The 22,560-nt window shown below is 44.2% G+C and overlaps 1 protein-coding gene across 1 annotated transcript in view; it reads left to right on the top strand.

Moving 5' to 3' along the window:
* Positions 1 to 733: 733 nt before the first annotated feature.
* Positions 734 to 22,560, top strand: part of LOC311077569 (polymeric immunoglobulin receptor-like) — a 37,851-nt gene continuing 16,024 nt past the window's right edge. The window contains exons 1-13 of the mRNA XM_084106098.1: positions 734 to 987; positions 1,086 to 1,400; positions 3,026 to 3,376; positions 3,488 to 3,796; positions 3,889 to 4,203; positions 4,284 to 4,586; positions 4,655 to 4,957; positions 20,023 to 20,055; positions 20,138 to 20,191; positions 20,406 to 20,438; positions 20,521 to 20,574; positions 20,789 to 20,821; positions 20,904 to 20,957. Of these exons, the coding sequence (XP_083962224.1) occupies positions 936 to 987; positions 1,086 to 1,400; positions 3,026 to 3,376; positions 3,488 to 3,796; positions 3,889 to 4,203; positions 4,284 to 4,586; positions 4,655 to 4,957; positions 20,023 to 20,055; positions 20,138 to 20,191; positions 20,406 to 20,438; positions 20,521 to 20,574; positions 20,789 to 20,821; positions 20,904 to 20,957 (2,209 nt within the window). The 5' untranslated portion in view covers positions 734 to 935. The remainder of the gene's footprint in view (positions 988 to 1,085; positions 1,401 to 3,025; positions 3,377 to 3,487; positions 3,797 to 3,888; positions 4,204 to 4,283; positions 4,587 to 4,654; positions 4,958 to 20,022; positions 20,056 to 20,137; positions 20,192 to 20,405; positions 20,439 to 20,520; positions 20,575 to 20,788; positions 20,822 to 20,903; positions 20,958 to 22,560) is intronic.

Raw genomic sequence — 22,560 nt, 5'->3', positions numbered from 1 at the left:
ATATTTGAAATGACCAATCAAATCAAAGTAGGCAGACTTTACGTTCACAGAATTTTAGCAGCGAGACGCTTCAGACGCTTCAGTTTACGGTCAAGTGCGAGGTAAGATGTAAGTAGCTAACAGCGTAAAAAAAAAAAAAAGCCCAAATGTAAATTCACAGATGATTTACAGAGAAAATTCCCGTGTTTTCGTTTCGGTCGGGATCCGTGTAAAGCAGAATGCATGAACTGCAAAGCTGGCACGTATGTGTCAGTGTCAAATAAAGGTGCTAGCAACCTTGAAGCCCACATAAAGAAAGTATAGGCTAAGAGAACAAATTGGATTGAAAAGGATTGAAATAGTTTTTTTTTACTGAAATAGTATAGTAGATTTATTTATTTATTTTAGTAGTAGATTTTTAACCTATGGCCATGAAAAGAAATAGTGTCATGTAAAAGGTGTTAAAAGCTAAACTTTTTTTATATATAGTATTCTATTGTTGCGGGCCAAACATTGAATGGAAAGGATGTATTACTTTATGTCTTAAAGTATAACATAGTTGCAAGGTTGTGAATGCATTTGTCAAGTATTTTTTGATGCATTCTCCCCCAAACCACGCCCCCACCCCTTAACCACGCCTCCCCAAAAATCACGCCCCGCCCATCAACCACACCCCCGTCCATCAACCACACCCCCGTCCTGTTATCTGAAAACTAGAATATGGTCACCCTACATTTCACATATCTCAACACTCTCCGCCCTGTTAACAGTGCAGATCTGGGTGGAACCATTATAGGGAAGAAGAAACGTGAGAAAGACTGACGGAGGATCTGTGTACTTCTAATGATAGTGACTTACATCGCATTCAAGGAACACATTTGATCAGTTCTTGCTTTCACTGGATTGGGATCGGATCTGGTTTTTCTCTGGATATCTGAGACTGAAGTCAATCTGGAATGAAAGCTGCCATCATCATCTTCATCTTCATCACCCTCTGCCTGATCTCAGGTCAGTTCTTCACTGCTCAGTCAGAGTCAAATAATATACTATATTATCCAGATTGATGATATATAATAACCCAGAGCAAATGAACTTGTGTTTGGCAGGTCAAGTACTTTGTTTCAGTGTGTTTGGATGCACTGGAGGGAGTTTAATGTTCAAGTGCATGTACAAGAACGAGAGAAAGACTGATGATCAACATAAAGTGAAGTATTTCTGCAGAGACAGGCGCTGTAAGATGGGCATCAGTACTGATGTTCAGAGTCGATGGGTTTATATCGGGAGATTCGCTCTGTATGATGATGAAAACAGCAGATTCTTCACAGTGTTTATCAGGAACCTCAACAGAGAGGATGATGGGGAATATACATGTGGAAACAATCAGACATGGAGTCATAATGTTAAGTTAGTGGAGAAGAAAGGTACGTGTGACACTTTATAACTTCCTACAGCAATTATTTATTATAGTATTAAGGTGCAGTATGGAAGATTTTGAGTAAAAATGAATTACTGAAAAAATGTAAAACAGTTTCCATGTCTTACAATGATTCAAAACGGTCAGATTATAATAATAATCCATAGTTCGAGCTGTCAGGTCGGATTATGCAGGGAAAATGCCAGTTTTATGTTGTATGTCATTCTTCTTAGCATGTTCATGTTACTTCTATAAAAAGAAAAAAATATATATGTAACTTCCCTGTTCAGATTACATTTTCAGATGTGCGTTTTTCTGTCAGTATGTCTTGATGTAGGATGTCACTGCTCTGATCTCAGGCAACTATAAATATACCTAAAAACCAGTGTTTGGAATAACGCCATTTAAAAGAACGGCGTTAGGTAACAACGTTATTTTTTCAGTAACGGGGTAATCTAACTAATTACTTTTCCCGTCGTTACAACGCCGTTAACATTACTGGACGTTAAATGCGGTGCGTTACTATGCATTGATTGAATAAACTCTATTAGACATTCTCTGATAAACTGTGTAATCCGAACGCACCCCTGGCTCGCACAGCTAGTGAGGAGGTGGGTTAATAACGAGGTAAGCGATTATGATTGGCTAAGGCAGAGTCATGTGTTTCATGGTAGCCAATCAGAGTCAGTGTTTTTACACACATGCCAGCACACGCGAAACACACACACACACACACAAGCTAAACAGAGATTCGATGAAGCAGCAGAGATGGCGAGTCAGGAGCAATCCGATGAAAAGTTGGCATTTTCAAGGTGGAGATATACTACTTTAAATTCATTGAGGTCAAACAAAGGCAAGAACTTGGGGTGGAACGGTACATTTGTATTGAACCGAAACGGTACGGGCGTCACGGTTCGGTGCATAGCCTACATTTACACGGAATAAAAATAAATAAAACTTGCGTGCAAATTAATTAATGTAATGCGGAACTACTGTTAGATGCGCGAGTTCTTTGTATAGCTCTGAACATTAGCTCTGAACATGGCTCTGGAGCAGGCTGCGATGTAAAGATTGGAATGTGTTGTGTGTGTGTGTGTGTTTGTGAGAGAGAGAGAGAGAGGGAGAGGGAGAGGGAGAGGCGCGGGCGCGATCGAAAAGTCGCAAAGTGTTTACATTTGTGTGCGTGCGCGCGTGTGTGTGAGGCATGCGATCGAACAGTGAAAAGATAAAAACATACTCAGTAATTTTGTTTATACAGGACATTCAAACTGCAAAGTGTTTCCAAATTCTTTGACATATAGCAACTTTTTTTTTTAACAGTAACGCAAATAGTTACTTTCCCTGGTAACGAGTTACTTTTATTATAGAGTAATTCAGTTACTAACTCAGTTACTTTTTGGAACAAGTAGTGAGTAACTATAACTAATTACTTTTTTCCCCAGTAACGTTCCCAACACTGCTAAAAACAACCACAATACACATTTAAAAAAAACACTACAGAGAACATGACATTGTATGTTTCACACAGAGATGGCGATAGAGAGGCCAAAGTTCCCTAGTGCACCTTTAATAACACTAATAATATTTTAGATTTAAGTTCATGTCTCAAGGTTTTGTTGAAATCATTTTCAGAGTCTCGTTGTGGGACGTCTGTTATCCTGGACGGGTATCTTGGACAAAAGACGATCACTTTCCGCTGTGAATATGATGAGAAGTTTAAAACACACACCAAAGTTTTCTACAGACTGAACGAGGATCCTGTTCATGTTCTGAACAGTTCACGATCATCACAATCATCTGAGGAGAAGTTCAGTCTGTCTGACAGTCATGAAGATCATTTTAATGTGACCATTAGAGATATTTCTGCAGCGGACGGTGGAGATTATTTATGTGGAGTGGAGAGAGACGGATCAGATCATCGACCTTCAGAAACATCAATTACTCACATAACCTTCATTAAAGAGATTCAGCTGAATGTTTCTAGTGAGTTTAGTTTATTTTAATTAAAGAATCCTTACAGCTCTAAATAAGGAATGTAAATCCCTCCTGACTTTTAATAATGTAATAAATTAAGAAATAAATCTTGTTTTGCAGGTAAAATCACTTCTGTCCAGGTTCAGGCCTACTCCAGTAAATCAGTCTTCATCACGTGTAAATTTCCACAAAAATTCAAAGGAAACAAGAAGTTTATCCAGAAAGATCCACCACAGAAGAAGATCTTCGTTGAAGAACAGAATCAGTGGGTTCGTCATGATAAAGTGCACATGTATGATGATTCCAGTGAAGGACGTTTGAAGGTTTTCATCAGTGATTTAACCGCGGCTAATGAAGCGACGTACAGATGTGGAGTGAATATCACTGATGATGATCTGTTCACTGAGATTAAACTGACAGTAAATCAAGGTAAAGAGCTTCTGGGAGGACCTTCATTTTAGAGACTTATAAGAAAGATAGCTTTTTATATATTGTATATTTTTCATTGTTTTTGTGTATAGTTGATCATTTTCCTGCATTAAGCAAAGCATCTGCTATTATTGGTGAAAGTGTGAAACTCACCTGCAATTTCCCCGAGAAACACGACGAGACCTTCACACACATCTGCAAAGAGAACAAGGAGAAGATCTGTGAAAGCATCAGTTCATCAGAGAAGAAACGCTTTGAGTTTTCTGCCGGTCCAGCAGGAGTTTTCACAGTGAGCATCAGTAATGTGAGCGTGAGAGATGCTGGAGTTTACTGGTGTGGAGCCGAAACCAGAGACACACATCTGACTTCTGTCTCGCTCACCAATCAACATCAACTCACTTTAACTAGTACGTACAGTGACCATAAATCAAATACCATATGCATATATTACAGCATATCAATACTTCTCCTTTTCTTTGACTATTAGTGCCTCCAGTGGTCGGACGTGAAGGAGATTCATCTGAGATCAAATGCCCTTATGATGAAAACCATTCAACAGAAATAAAGTATCTTTGTAAAGGAAAGTGTTTCACTAAAGATGCTCAACATATCATTCAATCCGATGAAGCCCATGTTAATAAACCAAAGATTTCAGTAAAGGATGACACTGAACTCAATCTCTTCACTGTGACCTTGAGTGACCTGAGAGCAGAGGATGCTGGGATATACTGGTGTGCAGTGGAAGGAGCGTTTAACCTTCCCATTGAGCTCATGATCGTCCTGAAAGATGGTGAGAGTGTTTTCTGGGGATCATCTCAATGTTTTCTGTCATCATCCTCATGTGTTTGTTCTCTCCAGCGCTCTTCACTCATGAAGCGTCTGTCGGAGGATCGGTGTCCATCAGCTGTAAGAACGTCAGGACTCAAACACAGAGGCTTTTCTGCAGAGGAGATCAGCCCAACATCTGTGTCCGAGACGGAGTTCGTGTTTCATCCAATATGAGAACAAACGGCCGATTCTCTCTGACGGACAAAACCTCAGCTGGAGTCTTTACTGTGGACATCAGCAATCTGACAGAAGAGGATTCTGGGAAATACTGGTGCGCAGAGGAGACTTCTGGGTCGTTCGTATTCACTGAAGTTCATCTACATGTGACTCAAGGTAAAACATCTTTCAGCACAATGGTGACCAAGAAAAAACTCAGACATACCAGAAAACTTTTTAAATTCCAAAATAATAGAAAATTAAACACTAACAAATCTCCCCCTATATTAATATTGAGCAAAACATTATTTAAAAACATTAAATAACTCTTAATTTTAACATACTCACCTTTAACAGTCAGAAGCAAAGCATGCTGGGAACTAGAAATCTGCTGTAACTTATTCCATGAATGTGTGTTTATATGTGTGTGTGCGAACAGTGAACATACATTCACATTTATATGGGAATATGACTGTGCAAAACATGTACACAATAAAGGATAAAACTTTTTGATTATTACATGTAATGCTGTTTTTGTGCTTTATATGTATTTATATATTGCAGTATATTGAAAAATATAAGCACTAGTTCCCCATGTATGTAAATGTATTATGTAATTCATCACATTATATTCTGAAGTATATTCCCATATATTTTTGTTCTGTATAGATCATGCTTGAGTCACACACAGACTTCAACATTCAGCATGCAAAACACAACCATGGTAAAAGCATTGGTAGCTATACTAAGTCAAGAGTAAACCTAAAGTAAATGAAAAAGTAATGAATGAATGAATGAATGAAAAGTAAAGTACTCTCAGTTCTTTTAGTTACTAGAACAATTGTGTAAGTGAACTATACTAAAGCATTTGTCAGTACAACATACTATTCTTATTTTACTTGGATTTTTTTTGGATCGGTTTGCATGCTTTTTTAAGTAATGCTGGGTACACACCAAAAGATTTTTACATCTTATAAGATTTTCAAAATGTGATAGACCACAAACATGAGGACAAAAAATCCTAATTTAACCGTTTTGCTCCTATAGTGTGTGGTGTGCCATGATGTGACAAAGACAACACAACACACACAAACAGATTTTCAACCAGAGTCTCGACTGTGAACACAGGAAATCTCGCAAAATCTCGCGAGACTTCAGAATAAGCACGGCGGACGATATGCAGGAAAAAACTGAGATGATAGTGTTTGGATTCGCGATCGGGGCGGCTCCGATGTTCTTCCGATCAGGTTCGGACACTCTTAACACACCTCACGCCAAGGGAAAATCTGATAAGATAATCTGTAGAACCATCAAGATAATCAGGACATAGCTAGGTTTGTCAGAAGGGGGGAAATCGGCCCAAAATCAGCCCGATTATCTTTTGGTGTGTACCCAGCATTAGACTTACATTAGATTGTACAGTGTAAAAATATGGACCAAATTTACTGTTAATAAATAATTTTCCATATTAATGTTCTAAGGTTAAAGGAAATGTCTGTAAACTTAATGAACAAGGTCATGGCTGAAAATTAAAGCACCATTTCTGGTTCTCTGTAGTTTTTTTTCTTACAGCGTGTTCATTTTTGGGTGAACTGTCCCTTTAAAGCAACATGCTGTGGTAAAGTCTGCTGATTCAGCCTGATGAACATGAAAACCACAGAGAACAGGAATCTACCAAAACCATAGTAAAACTTGTGTTTTAGTTTTTCTTAGTTTAGTAAGTTCACAGAGAAAGCATTTCTGTGTACAGATGTGCAGAAATAACGCTCACCTTACTGTCATTTCAGACACTTTTTTTTTTTTTTTTTCTGATTCTTGATCAGATCTGAATTTAAATCATTATATGCACTGAAAAGATGTCTTGGCACATACTTGATATCATCGGATACAAATTTGCAATTAATCATATATTTGAACATTCACGTTGTTGAAATGAATCAACACTGAACTGAATTGAGCTGAATACTGACTCTATTGTCTTTATAAAGCTGCTTTACGGCCCTCGTATAATCATTGCAACATCCTTTTTTTGTCTTCGCTCAAGGGTAAAAAGAATTCTGAAATACCTTTGTAGTGATAAACTGTTAGCAGATGTCCCGACACCAGACACATTTAGATGTTTCCTTCCAGTATCAGCCAGTCGTCATTTCCTTGGAGTGGGCATGCAACCCTGGGGGACAAGGTACACCTTGGGTATCATACGCCCAGATGTTGGCATCCACTATCCAGTGGGCCAGCCTTTGCTTAGAGACTGCCTTACCTTTCTGCAGGCCTCCGAAACAGATGAAAAGCTGATCTGAGGTTCTAAAGCTTTGCGTTCGGTCCAGAAAAGTCCGTAAGGCGCGGATTGGACAGAGAAAAGCTACGGTTGAGTCTGCCTCCTCCAGGGGCAGCGCTTGCAAGTTCACCACTTGATCTCGAAAGGGAGTAGTGGGAACTTTCGGCACATATCCGGGCCGAGGTCTCAGTGTCACCTGAGAGTCAGCCGGCCCGAATTCCAGGCACCGATTCGTCTACCGAGAAAGCTTGCAGGTCCCCTACCCTCTTGATAGAAGCCAGTGCAAGCAGAATTTTTAACTCCACTGTCCGCGTGGGCTCAAAGGGAGGTCTCTGAAGTGCTGTTAACACCAGAGATAGGTCCCAAGAGGGTATGGAAGAGATGCAAGGAGGGTTCAACCTCCTTGCTCCCTTAAGGAACCTGACGATCAGATCGTGCTTCCCCAGGGATTTCTCACCAACTGCATCGTGATTTGTGGCAATAGAAGCAACATACACTATGAGGGTGGCACCGATCCGACCGAACAAACTCTGGGGTTTTCTCCGTGAGAAGAACACCAATCGACGAACAGGTTCCACCTCGATGCATAAGCCAGTCTCGTGGAGGGGGCTCTAGCAGAGGTGATAGTGTCTACGACAGCTTGTGGTAGACCCCTCAGAACCTCCATTTTCCGTCCAGGGACCAGACCTGGAGTCTCCACAGGTCTGGACATGGGTGCCAAATGGTGCCCTGCCCCTGAGAGAGAAGATAACTGACAGTGGGTTGTTTCTGGAGAGGCAAACAGGTCTACCTGTGCGGCCCCGAAACAATCCCAGATCAGCTGAACCGACTGGGGTCAGCTGAACCGACAGCACGATTGAGCAGACCTGGAATATGAATGTCACGAAGCGACCTCAGATGCTTCTGACTCCACCAAAGGAGGAGACGGGCGAGTTGTGTCAGATGACGTGAACGTGCACCACCTTGCTTGTTGATGTACGACACGGTCGTGGTATTGTCCGATCTGACCAGTACATGCATGTCGAGCAGCGACGTTTTGAGGTGTCTCAAAGCAAGTAGTACCGCTAACAACTCGAGGCAATTGATATGTCAATGCAGCTGAGGACCTGTCCAGTGTCCTGCTACTGCATACCCGTCGTGTGTGGCCCCCCAACCTGTCTTGGAGGCATCTGTGAACACCACCACGCTTGTATCATGGACACACCGGACCGGAGAAACACAGCGTCTGACCAAGGTTGGAAGGTTTTTTCGGCAAGTTCAAGAAATCGCAACCGGGAACCTGACGTCTTTCCACACCCTCCATGGGACCCGGCCAAGAAGCCAATGCTGAAGTGGTCTCATATGTAACAACCCCAGCGGTGTGACTGCCGCTGCGGAAGCCATATGCCCCAGGAGCCTCTGAAAGTATTTCAGTGGAACCACCTTCCTGCTCTTGAACGTATCCAAGCAGTTCAGCATCGACTGGGCACGATCCTCCATTATACGTGCCGTCTGTTTGACCGAGTCCAACTCCATACCGAGAAAAGAGATGCTCTGCCCGGGGGTGAGCTTGCTCTTTTCCCAGTTGACCTGAAGACCCAATAGACTGATATGCTGGAGCAGCAAGTCTCTGTGTTCGCACAACTGTTCCCACGACTGAGCCAGTATCAGCCAGTCGTCAAGGTAGTTGAGGACACGAACACCCTGTTCTTTCAAGGGAGAAATGACCGCCTCTGCGAGCTTCGTAAAGACGCGGGGGGACAGAGACAGTCCAAAGGGTAGGACTTTGTACTGATACGTCCGACCCTTGAATGTGAACCTCGGGAATGGCCTGTGTCGCGGCAGGATGGAGACATGAAAGTACGCGCCCTTCAGGTCTACCGCTGCAAACCAATCTCCTGGACGGACACATCTGCATATGTCCTTGAGTACTATAATCTTGAACGGTAGCTTGTAAAGGGCCCGATTCAAGATGCGTAGGTTCAAGATTGGTCTTAATCCACCTCCTTTCTTTGGCACAATGAAGTAAGGGCTGTAAAGCCCTTGCTTCATGTTGGCTACAGACACCGATTCTATTGCATCCTTCGCCAGCAATTTGCGCACGCAAGATTGGGGCAGATCTGCTCTTCACAACCGTGGACCGAACGCCAGCGAATCTGGGTGGGTGCCGGTGGAACTGAATCGTGTAGCCGCGTGCAATGGTGCTCAGAAGCCAGCTGGACGGTCTGCAGAGGTCTTTCCAGGCTTGCAGAAACCGTACCGGGGGGCTCGTGGCACCACTGACGTACCAGGAGGAGGGCAGCGAAGTGGAGGGCAGGGACCCAACCCGGAGGGCCCTAAGGCAGTCCGGAGGGGGGTCTGTGTACGTATAACACGAACCTGCCTCCACTTGGTTGCATTGAGTACGGGAGGAGGCAAACTTGGGTCCTTGAACCAAACTCGTCTGCCAACTGGCGACACAAGAGGGGATTGAGGCAGGCCAGACTGATCTGGGGTGCCTGATAATCTGAACCTCTTGAAACCCAGGGTTGAGAATTTCTGTCCCTTTGGCGATTCGGAAACCACTGTACTCCGGAGAGACAATGGTGGAACAACAACCACCAGAGAAACTTTCGTCCCCAACCCTGGGTGGCCTGTATCAGGGATGTTTACCCTTGCCTCCTGGACTGGCAAGATCTGACACAGGCTGGGCAGCCTGCCTACGGCTAGCTCTATGCTGAGGCCCGAGCTGTGGCGGGGGCCTAACAGGCTGAGCTGCCTTAGGGGGGCGCCCTCGGCGATGTGCTGGTGGAGTGACTGCTAGCGGAGACGGGGTTAGAGGCTCAGGAGGCCGTCACAGCAGGGTGTGTCGGGCTTCCTCCACCTGCGACTGAGCTACAGAAGGCTGTTGGGCACCACCCACTGTAGCGTCGCCGAACAACCCCGTCTGGGAAATTGGGGAGTCCAGGATCCGAACCTTGTCCGCATCCTCCATATCAATCAGACCGAGCCAATGAATGCGTGTAGTCCACTCCACCCACCGTCCACTCTGGTGGCTGCTGAACCACCAGAGTGGACATTGCCAGACCAATCGCGCAGGTTGCCACACTTGTGCTCCGAAGAGCCAAGTCGGTTGCCTTACAGAGCTCACCCATGAGCTGACAGTCTGGCCTACCCTTTTGCACGTCCTGGAGTGTTTTAGCCTGAAAAAGCTGTAACAAGGCCAAGGCATGCATAGAGGCGGCAGCTTGCCCACAGGTTCCATAAGCCGCGTCTGACAAAGCAGACAACGACTCCAGAGCCTGTGAGGGGAAACACGGTTCTCCAGAGTCGGATGTAGCTGCCGCCGGACACAGGTGCCAAAGCTCATTTGGCTTGATTTGTATACTATATCGAAGACATCTGGCTCCCTGGCGTGATCCCTATCAGTCGGTACGATCGACTAAGTCGAACGTTACCCGACTGAAAGGGAACAGTGTGAGCTTTTCTGTTTCTTCATGTAATCCCAGGTGGACTGGATGATGGTGAGATCAGATCTCTGTGTGGATCAGACCGGCTGTTGTCAGACTCCTCCTGTACACAAAAATCTCACTGGATTATTACAATTAATGGCAAAATTTATGTTTAGAAATGTAAACTGATATTTTCTACTTAACAGAAATAGAAAAAATAGAAATAACTGGCGTAAAACCAATATTTGGGATACTGTCCATCCATCCATCCATCTTCTTCCGCTTATCCGGGGCCGGGTCACGGGGGCAGCAGTCTAAGCAGGGATGCCCAGACCTCCCTCTCCCTAGACACTTCCTCCAGCTCTTCCGGGGGGACACCGAGGCGTTCCCAGGCCAGCCAGGAGACATAGTCTCTCCAGCGCGTCCTAGGTCTTCCCCGGGGCCTCCTCCCGGTGGGACATACCCGGAACACCTTCCTGGTGGGACATACCCGGAACACCTTCCCGGGAAGGCGACCAGGAGACATCCGGAAAAGATGCCCGAGCCACCTCAGCTGGCCCCTCTCGATGTGGAGGAGCAGCGGCTCTACTCTGAGCTCTTCCCGAGTGACCGAGCTTCTCACCCTATCTCTAAGGGATCGCCCAGCCACCCTGCGGAGAAAGCTCATTCCGGCCGCCTGTGTCCGGGATCTTGTCCTTTCGGTCATGACCCACAGCTCATGACCATAGGTGAGAGTAGGAACGTAGATTGACCGGTAAATCGAGAGCTTCGCCTTGCGGCTCAGCTCTTTCTTCACCACGACAGACCGGTACATCGACTGCATTACTGCATTACATGCAGAAGCTGCACTGATCCGTCTGTCAATCTCCCATTCCATCCTTCCCTCACTCGTGAACAAGACCCCAAGATACTTGAACTCCTCCACTTGAGGCAGGAACTCTCCTCCAACCTTAAGTGGGCAAGCCACCCTTTTCCGACTGAGAACCATGGCCTCAGATTTGGAGGCGCTGATTCTCATCCCAGCCGCTTCACACTCGGCAGTATATTTATATCTTTATATCTTCACACAGTATATTTGGGATACTGGAATACTGAAATTGTTTTTGTTTTTATAACTGAAGAACTTTGCAACATTAACACTGTTATTTTCCTGTTTATAAGTGTGAAGCTAATTTAAAAAACAGTCGAGATTGTATAAAGCACTAGCCTATGTAACACAGGTTAAATAAAGTTAATATTTAATTTACACAATTTAAGCAAGCGACGATAATGGAGATTATTGAAGCTGAAGGGATTATTATCCCAAACTCCGTAATAGTCAGTGGTTTAACAGACACTGAGAGCGATGACGAATTGTTTGATGCTCTGAAACGATACGGGTCATTTGCCAAAACCGTGCGCATCGATGACAAAGAATCCGAGTTCTACCAAAACGTAATCGTTGAGTACAACAGTAATCAAGCGTTGCAATCACTCGGACCAAAATTGCCGTATACTCACCAGCTGTCAAGCGAACCAGGTGTTAAGTGCGATGTGAGAGCATTAGCCAGTGTGTTTACACAGCAACTTGGTAGTAGCATAACAAAATCCTACCTGGACAGATTAAAAGAAATAGCAGAACTGAGCGGAAACAACTTTGAGTCTATACTGAGTGAAATGCTGTCGCAAATGAGTGCTGACCTCCCACCAGAGCCTGCTGTTTCTGGTAGTACTGGTGAAGACACCTGTGAGAAACCATATTGGGCATCTCCTAATGGGAACTTCGACACAATTCGTAATCCACCGAGTCAGATAGATGACGTACCGTCCCAACCTACTCCTATCAATCTGATTGAACCGACCCTTCACACGTCGTCCAAATTTCTCAACCCACCCGAGGTCCAAAGGCTAGTAGTTGAGCATGTTGTGCGGAGCAGTGAAGTGGTTGCTCAAGGGCAGATACAGCCCAGGCTCAGAGTGTTTTCAGGAAAATGCCCTAGGCCTGGAAACGAGGTAGATTACGACATTTGGCGTTCTAGTGTCGAATTCATTTTGAAAGATCCCTCTTTGTCCGATTTGCATGCGTCTAGGCGAATACTAGACAGTCTTTTGCCGCCTGCGGCGGATGTTATAAAGCATCTGAATCCCGAATCTCCTCCTTCCGCTTACCTCCAGCTGTTGGACTCCGCTTTCGGGGCTGTGGAGGACGGGGACGAATTGTTAGCGAAATTCATGAACACGTTGCAGGATGCAGGTGAAAGGCCATCTACTTATCTGTACAGGTTACAGTCAGCTTTAAGTGCAACCGTCAAAAGAGATGGTATTGTCCCAGCAGAGGCAGATAGGCATCTCCTAAAGCAGTTTTGCAGGGGCTGCTGGGATAATGACTTGATCGCCGAACTACGACTAGAGCAAAAGCGAAACAATCCTCCTTCCTTTGCACAGCTTCTCCTTGTGCTTCGTACAGAGGAGGATAGACATACTGCGAAAGCAACTCGAATGAAGCAACACCTTGGGTCTTCTAAGCAGAGAGCGTTTATGCACTCTCAGAAAGCGTGGATTTCTGCTGAGTTAGAACAAGATGAAGCTCCTAGAGTGAGTCCTCTTGAAACTGAAACGCGCGAGTTAAAGAAGCAGATTGTCAAGTTGCAGAGTCAGTTAGCTAATCTTGCAGTCCGACCAAAACATCCAAAGAGAACTCCGTCGCGAGAGGTAGTCAAAAGGCCTGCACCACCTGACCAAAGGAAGTCAGGGGCTGCTGCGAGTGTAGTTCCGGTCAATAAGAAGCCAACTGATAGACCTAGGCCGTGGTACTGTTTCACATGTGGTGAGGATGGCCACATTGCATCGTCCTGTAGTTCTGAGCCAAACCCCGAGCTTGTCGCTACTAAACGTAGGCTGTTAAGGGAGAAACAGTTACAGTGGGAGTCACAGAATCCCTCCACTAGCGTAGATTTAAACTAGAGGCAGTTCCTGTCGCGGGACATACAGGAACTGAGCTTAAATTGAGTGGTCCCATTGTAAATCGTGTCTTCAAGAAATGCCAAGCTCCTAGGAAGCAGAGTGCAAACCTACCTAAGGGCTTAGTTGGTGCTAGATGTGTTGCCGAAGTCAGCATAGCTGGTAAGAAATGTCATTGTCTACTCGACACTGGATCGCAGGTCACAACTGTGCCTAAGTCTTTTTATGAACGACACCTCTCAGAGCACCCGATTAACCCTCTTGACGATATTTTGGAAGTAGAAGGTGCCAATGGGTTTTCCGTTCCGTACGAAGGTTACGTAAAGGTAGACATCACTTTCCCTGAGGAGTTTTTGGGTGCGACTATTGAAGTGGCCACGGTAGCTCTAGTCGTTCCAGATGTAAAGTCTCACACTCAGCCTTTGATCTTAATAGGTACAAACACTCTCGACATCCTCTATGAGCAGCAGTTAGTGGCAGTATCCCCGAAGCACCAGCCATCTCTATTTGGGTATAGAGTGGTTTTGAAAACTCTTGAAACGAGGCGAAAGCAGAACATGAGTGGCGTTCTGAGTCAGGTGAGATTAAGAGGCAACATACCGGAGGTCATGTCCGCTGGTCAAACTGTCGTGGTGAAAGGCTCTCTTGCGGTACCCGGTGGGATAGATAAGTGTGTAGTGGTAGAACACCCGTCTGATTCCTCTTTACCTGGTGGTGTGTTTGTGAAGCGCTGCTTACTTACTCCTTCTAGTCAGTCTGTCTGGTTACCTGTGGTACTAAAAAACGAAACCGAGCACGATATAGCCATTCCCCCAAGATGCATAATAGCAGAGCTGCATGCAGTTGAGTCCGTGCTCCCCCAGCCGAGTGTTTCCCCTGTTAGTAAGCACTTACCTACTCAGGATTCTAATTTCGCCTTGAATTTCGGTGAGTCCCCATTGCCACAAGAATGGCGGGACCGGATTTCAGAAAAACTCAGAGAAATGCCTGATGTTTTCAGTCAACACGATTTAGATTTTGGGCATACGCAAAAGGTGAAACATCGTATACAACTGCACGATGAAACTCCCTTTAAACATAGGGCGCGACCGATTCATCCACAAGATCTGGAAGCTGTCCGCAAACATCTGCGCGATCTTCTTGCAAGTAACGTTATACGAGAGTCTGAGTCGTCTTTTTCTTCGCCTATTGTAGTGGTGCGGAAGAAAAATGGAGATGTACGGTTGTGCATAGACTATAGGAAGTTAAATCTTCAAACAGTTAAAGACGCATATGCATTACCCAATCTCGAGGAGACGTTTTCCGCTTTAACTGGATCAAAATGGTTTTCCGTTCTCGACTTGAAATCTGGGTATTACCAGATAGAGGTGGAAGAGGCAGACAAACCTAAAACCGCCTTTGTCTGCCCCCTGGGGTTTTGGGAGTTTAATCGCATGCCTCAGGGGGTCACTAACGCCCCAAGTACTTTTCAGAGATTGATGGAGAAGTGTATGGAGGATATCAATCTCAGGGAAGTACTTGTCTTCCTGGACGATCTGATCATATTTTCTGAAACTTTGGAAGAGCATGAAAGACGGCTGTTAAAAGTTCTTTCTCGGCTCAGAGAGTATGGGCTAAAGCTCGCCCCTGAAAAGTGCAAGTTTTTTCAGACGTCTGTACGTTATTTAGGGCACATAGTGTCAGAGCGTGGAGTAGAGACCGATCCAGAGAAAGTGCAAACCTTAAAAACCTGGCCGAGTCCCACAAACCTTAAAGAGTTAAGATCGTTTTTGGGCTTTTCGGGGTATTACCGCCGATTTATTAAAGATTATTCTAGGGTTGTGAAACCACTCACCGACTTGACTGTAGGGTATCCGCCGACTAGGAAAAGTGGTAAGCGGAGTGAGAGTAAGGGTCCATACCATAACCCTAAAGAGTCGTTCGGAAACCGTTGGACGCCGCTTTGTGAGGAAGCGTTTCGGTCTGTTATCGACAAACTAACTACTGCGCCTGTGTTGGGCTTTGCAAACCCTAAACTTACCTATTTCCTACATACAGATGCCAGCACCAAGGGTTTAGGAGCAGCCTTGTATCAGGAACAGGAAGGGAGGATGCGAGTCATTGCATATGCAAGTAGAGGGTTGTCCCGCAGTGAGTCCAATTACCCGGCGCACAAGCTTGAGTTTCTTGCCCTTAAATGGGCAGTAACTGAAAAGTTTAGAGACTATCTGTATGGTAGCCAATTCACCGTCATTACCGACAGCAACCCTCTAACGTATGTTCTAACCACGGCGAGACTAGATGCGACTAGCTACCGGTGGCTTGCTGCCCTTTCCACTTTTTCTTTTAAGTTACAGTACAGAGCAGGCAAGCTAAATGCTGATGCTGATGGTCTATCAAGGCGACCACAGGAGCAGTTGCCTGAAAATCCTTTATCTCAAAAAGAGTACGAACGAATTCAACAGTTTATGCAGAATCATCTCACGGAAGCTGCAGATTCTTGTGACACCGCAAGCGACGTAGTTCAGGCTATATGTGAGAAGCATCTGGTCAGACAGCCAACGGACGTTGGGTGTGGTGCTGCGTTTGTTGAATCTCTTGCACTTTACCCTGATGCTGTACCTGATAGTTACGAACAAGAAGGTGATTTTGAGGGGTTACCTGTCGTATCTTACCTGTCAGGGAACCTTTGTGATGAGCAAAGGGCAGATCCAGTCATTCGGGAAGTAGTATCTTGCCTAGAGTCGGGAGAAAAGCCTCCACCAACAGTCAGGAGGGAACTCCCAGATCTTCTTTTTTTTCTAAGAGAGTGGAACCGTCTTGAGTTAAAAAGTGGGGTGCTTTACCGGAAACGGCAGGTAGAGGAATTAGTTACTTATCAACTTGTGCTACCTGAGAAACTGAGGCCCTCTGTATTGACCAGTTTGCATGACAGTATGGGTCATATGGGGGTGGAGAGAACTCTAGACTTGGTAAGGTCTCGGTTCTACTGGCCGAAGATGGCTGCGGAGGTAGAACAAAAGATCAGGACATGCGGTCGTTGTGTGAGGAGGAAATCATTGCCTCAAAAAGCTGCACCGTTAGTTAATATCCAAGCCACAAGACCTTTAGAGTTGGTCTGTATGGATTTTCTCTCATTAGAGCCAGACAAAAGTAATACGAGAGACATCTTGGTAATCACTGACTTCTTTACCAAATATGCTGTGGCAGTCCCCACACCCAACCAAAAGGCAAGAACGGTAGCGAAATGTCTTTGGGAAAATTTTGTTGTACACTATGGGTTCCCCGAGCGTCTTCATAGCGATCAGGGCCGGGATTTTGAATCGCGCACCATCAAAGAGCTTTGTGAGGTGGCAGGTATTAAGAAAACCCGAACAACCCCTTATCATCCCAGGGGAAATCCTGTCGAACGTTTTAATAGGACCCTGCTCAGTATGTTGGGTACCTTAGAAGAAAAAGACAAGGTTCGTTGGAGAGATTTCGTAAAACCTTTAGCTCATGCGTACAACTGCACGAAACATGAGGTCACTGGGTTCACTCCCTATGAATTGATGTTTGGACGTCAACCCAGGTTACCCGTTGACCTTGCTTTTGGGTTGCCGTATCAAGATGGTCCACGACAGTCTCATTCGGAGTATGTCAGTCATCTAAAAAACAATCTGAAAGAAAGTTATTCGCTTGCGTCACGTGGTATGTCAAAAAGTGCAGAAAGAAACAAAGCTAGGTTTGACAAATCTGTAACTCATTGCTCTTTGGAGATTGGTGATCGAGTGTTGGTGAAGAACGTTAGGCTACGCGGGAAGCATAAGTTAGCAGACAAGTGGGAGTCTGAGGTGTATGTTGTGGTGAGTCAGGCAGCTGAATTGCCAGTTTATACTGTTCGTCCAGAGAGAAAGGACGGTCCTCTGCGTACTCTTCACAGAGATATGTTGCTCCCGTGTGGGTTTTTACCGTCTTCCGAAGTTGAACCACCCACTCTAAACGAATCCATCTCGAAACCTCGAACACGACAGAATCCTAAGGTTCCGTTAATTGATGACACTTGTCTCTCTGATTCCGAAGAAGGAAATTCGTATTGCGAGTACAGCCATACTCCAAGTATAGAGACAGCACATTTCTCTACAGTTCATGATATCTGTACGGAAAGAGAGACAGTGAACGCTGATTCTACTGATAACTCGGCCGAACAAACTTTCCCTATCGGCGACACCTTGCAGGGCGACCAGAGTAATAATTTACTTATTGAAGCCTTACCAGTTGATAAACCTGGTGAATACTTACCTGTCGACACACTCGATGAGCACTTACCTCTTAATGTTTCCGGCACCCTTAGACAGAGTAATTTACCTGGTCAGGGCCAAGTCGAAGCCGTAACGGGCAGTTCTGTTGATGAAATTGAAGTAACCAGTGTTGTTGAAAGTTCAGATGTTTGTGAAAAAGCCGAACAACAATCAGAAGATGAGATAGACACCTTACCGAGGCGTTCCGTTAGACAGAGAGGAGAACCAGAGCGACTTACTTATTTTCAGCCAGGAAACCCATTAATATATGTGGTCCAATCTTTGTTCCAAGGTCTGAATTCGGCTTTTGTTAAATCTCTTGGTGGAGATGAAACTCTGAATGTCCTTCCCTTGCTGCCTAATGGTTTACACGGTGTGGTCACCAGTCAGCCGAGCAGAACATGCAAAGGGACTTGCATGAATTTAGGAGGGGAGAATGTAACACAGGTTAAATAAAGTTAATATTTAATTTACACAATTTAGTTATATGATTTTCCCTTAATAAAAGTCGATAAGAGATTATTAAGATTAAGAATATTAAGTAAAATATGTGAATATATTCTAAAATAAATTCTCAGCGATCAACCAATGAGAGCTCTCTTGTCATTAACGTCATGAGTGTCGACGAGCATGCGCGATGACAGAAGAGACGAGCTTGATTGAGAAGAGCAGACGCAATCCCATCGTTGCGATCCATTTTATGTATCTGAGGTTAAAAATCTTCGAAAAAAGTATTGAGAAGTTGAGATATAGTTAATTTGATGCATTCTGAACAAGAAGCCGACTGAATAGAGGAATAAATTATTATTGGTGAGTCAGTATCACATAATTAATGATAATAAAAGACATACTTCATAATAGGATAGAATTACTGCTACTAAACATTAAATTAGTTGCTGTGGCCTGATTATTTTCTTTAAAAATTGTATTTTGATCCGAGTGGTAACAAATGTCTAAAGTGAACCGCATGGTCATTGTACATTGCAGTTCACTGACGCCATTTAACGATCACGCACGTGGTGCGCCTGAGTGAGCGCATGGCCATTGCACATTGCAGTTCATCGACGCCATTTTACGATCACACACGAGGTGCGCCCGAGTGAGAGCAAAAAGAATAAAATCGATCATAAAGGTACATTAGTTAAGCAGTTCTGTGAAGAAAAAGATATTTGTATGTACTAGTATGTAATTACTTAAGTTTGAGCGGTCATAGTGAACCGCATGGTTATTATTTGTTCATTTCAGAGTTCAGCGTCACCATTGTTGGCTACGTGTCTGTATGAAAGAGAACTAGTGATTTAGAGGTAAACGAATGTGATTATATTAGTTCATGAAGAAATTTTAATTGTGTATTAGATGTTAATCTAGATCTTAGATGTGGAACTTATTTTGAAATGTACTTAATGAATGTTCTGGTCTGTGATCAGGCCAGGTTTTTTTTCTCTCCTTTGTTTTTTTCTTTTTTTTTCTTTTCTTTCTTCCTTCTTGATTCGTGAAGATCTGCACGACCTCCTGTAACATCCTGTAGACTGCGAGTTTGATGGCGAGCCAACCCAGTTGTAGAAAAGGAGACATCGCGTGGTGGAGAGGAGGCTCGATATCCTTTCCTTGAGTTTCCACTGAAACTCATTGAAGCATGACAAATTCGACTTAAAGAACTGTTTCTTTTTTTTTTCTTTTCTTCTTGAGGGTGTATGGTCAACTATCACCCAGAATTGAGAGACATTTAACTTTTCATGAGAGACACTTGAAATCCCTTTGAGAGAGAGATTATACTCTTTTGTGATATCTTTCTATTTTTTTTATTTATTTTTCCTGAATGTTGAACTGACTATGTGGGTACATATTTGAAAACACCGACAAGAGTGCACTCGAGGTGGAAATTTGCACAGTCAGTTTTATTGTTTATTGTGTTTCTGTAATTTCTTTTATTTTATTGACTTTCTACTTTTCTTCCAAATCAAATTGAAACAATTATATTTCTAAATTAATCTTGTTTCTGTCTGTTACTTCTTATGCTAACCCGCCGTCTCCATAGCGATCCCTAGTTCTTCTGACAGGATTCAAATATTATTCGTATTATAATAATAAAGTAAAAAGCTACTTTATTACTGCTGATAATTCAAACGTGTGCTACACCTATATAAATAAATGTGACTTGACACGTCATGTGGGCACTTTTATGGCTTTTTTTGTCCTTTTGGGAGCTTGACTAGTTCCTGTCTGCTTTCAATGTACAGAAAATATTCTTCAAACAATCAGATTTGTGTTCCACAGATGATCTGAGTAAATGATGACTGAATTTGTTCCTCTAATAAATTTGACCATTAGCGCTCTATGATTGTGTATTTTCAGAAACAACGACATCCCAGGATGAAGGAAAGTCTGGTAAGATCCAGCAGATCCATTGCTCAGTTTGAGTTGAAAGTGATCATATGATATAAAGATAAAGATGGTTGTGTATTTACAGAAACAACGTCACCTGACCCTGAAAGAGAAACATCCCTGGATAAAGAAAAGTCTGGTAAGATCCAACAGATCCGTTGCTCAGTTTGAGTTGAAAGTGATCATATGATATAAAGATGAGTGATGGATGTACAGCATGTGTAAGAATACTCATACATGATGTTATAGTCTCACCTTGTCTCTCTGTGAAAATCCCTTTGTGAGATTTTTTTTGACAGATCCTGTTTCTCTATTTGGTTTAACCAAAACACTCTATGGTTGTGTATTTTCAGAAACAACGACATCCCAGGATGAAGGAAAGTCTGGTAAGATCCAGCAGATCCATTGCTCAGTTTGAGTTGAAAGTGATCATATGATATAAAGATAAAGATGGTTGTGTATTTACAGAAACAACGTCACCTGACCCTGAAAGAGAAACATCCCTGGATAAAGAAAAGTCTGGTAAGATCCAACAGATCCGTTGCTCAGTTTGAGTTGAAAGTGATCATATGATATAAAGATGAGTGATGGATGTACAGCATGTGTAAGAATACTCATACATGATGTTATAGTCTCACCTTGTCTCTCTGTGAAAATCCCTTTGTGAGATTTTTTTTGACAAATCCTGTTTCTCTATTTGGCTTAACCAAAACACTCTATGGTTGTGTATTTTCAGAAACAACGACATCCCAGGATGAAGGAAAGTCTGGTAAGATCCAGCAGATCCATTGCTCAGTTTGAGTTGAAAGTGATCATATGATATAAAGATAAAGATGGTTGTGTATTTACAGAAACAACGTCACCTGACCCTGAAAGAGAAACATCCCTGGATAAAGAAAAGTCTGGTAAGATCCAACAGATCCGTTGCTCAGTTTGAGTTGAAAGTGATCATATGATATAAAGATGAGTGATGGATGTACAGCATGTGTAAGAATACTCATACATGATGTTATAGTCTCACCTTGTCTCTCTGTGAAAATCCCTTTGTGAGATTTTTTTTGACAAATCCTGTTCCCTTTCAAGGTAACTCGCGTTGCGTCGAGAATGACGCTATGGGGAACGCTTTGCGTGATGACGTCTTGAAGCACATGTAAAATCAGTCCAATGGTGTGGCGGAACGTCAGAGGCGGGTGACGTCACGTACCAGGAAGCTATAAAAGCCGGCCTGAAACAGAAAACGAAAGCTTTCTGAGTCTTCAGTCGCGCTCTGTGTTGAAATCTGTCCTTGTTATTTGGTGTTGTCTGTCTATATATATATATATATATTCAGTATGGCGAGCAAGCAGCAGTTTAGAGTGTGTGTTCATCCTTGCCCGCGTTATATTACGGGAGGTGATACTCACACTCTTTGTGTTGTTTGTTTGGGAGAGGAGCATGCCCAGTCAGCACTCGAGGGTGGTGACTGTGTGCATTGCTGTGCGCTTCCATTGCGTACGCTCCGATCCCGCTTGGCTCGGTTCAATCCCGACCACGTTCCCCAGGGCTCGGGTCCCGCCGCGGCTGAGGCTCGGCGGCGATCTCAGACCTGGGGTTCGCAAATGGATCTGTCAGTGGATGTTGAGACGGGCTCTGCCTTATCTCAGCCTCCTTCTGACAGATCCAGTGCCTCTCATCAGGGTGTGGAAGCACGCGCTGCGGTTTCTTCCCCCCCGATAGAGGTACCAGTACTGCAACTATCCAGCTCTGAGGAGTTGGATGTTGTGAGTATTGAAGCTGAGTCTGAGGATTCGCCACCTCAGTCTCATGCGTTTGAGGAACTGCTCGATGTCATTACTAGAGCTGTTGACAGACTGTCTATTGAGTGGCCAGAAGATAGGCAGGACGTTCGTTCGAAAAGTAAGCTCGACGAACGCTTCCTGCCATCTCGTGCGCAGCCCCAGCGCAGGAGCCTGCCGTTTTTCCCCGATCTCCACACCGAGGTGTCGAGATCGTGGGCGAAACCAGTGTCTCACAGAGTTTATACACCACAAACATCTCACTACTCCTCAATATCTAAATATAAAGAGTATGGTTATGGGGAGATGCCGAAGGTGGAAGAGACGCTTGCGGGCTATCTCTCTCCAGCAACGGCATCTTCTCTGAAAGCTCCTACACTTCCCTCTAAGCCAGTTAAAGTAACATCTTCCCTGGTTCATAAGTCGTATGCAGCCGCTGGTCAAGCTGCAGCGTGTCTGCATACGATGTCCATTTTACAAGCCTATCAGGCTGAATTATTGGGGGATTTGGAGGAGGGCGGGGGAATTGGACCTGACACTGTGGCCGAACTTCGCAGAGCCACAGATTTGTCTCTCAGGGCCACCAAGGAGACCGCTAAATCTATCGGGCGGTCTATGGCAGCCCTGGTGGCCACTGAGAGGCATCTGTGGCTCAATCTAAGTGATATCAAGGATAAAGAAAAGCATGTTCTCTTAGATGCTCCGGTCTCCACTGTTGGTCTGTTTGGTGATG

Source organism: Abramis brama, assembly GCF_963993115.1.
Source record: "Abramis brama genome assembly, chromosome: 2".
In the NCBI taxonomy this organism is placed as follows: domain Eukaryota; kingdom Metazoa; phylum Chordata; class Actinopteri; order Cypriniformes; family Leuciscidae; genus Abramis; species Abramis brama.
The sequence above is the reverse complement of the archived record's forward strand: the minus strand, read 5'-3'. Positions and strand labels throughout refer to the sequence as shown.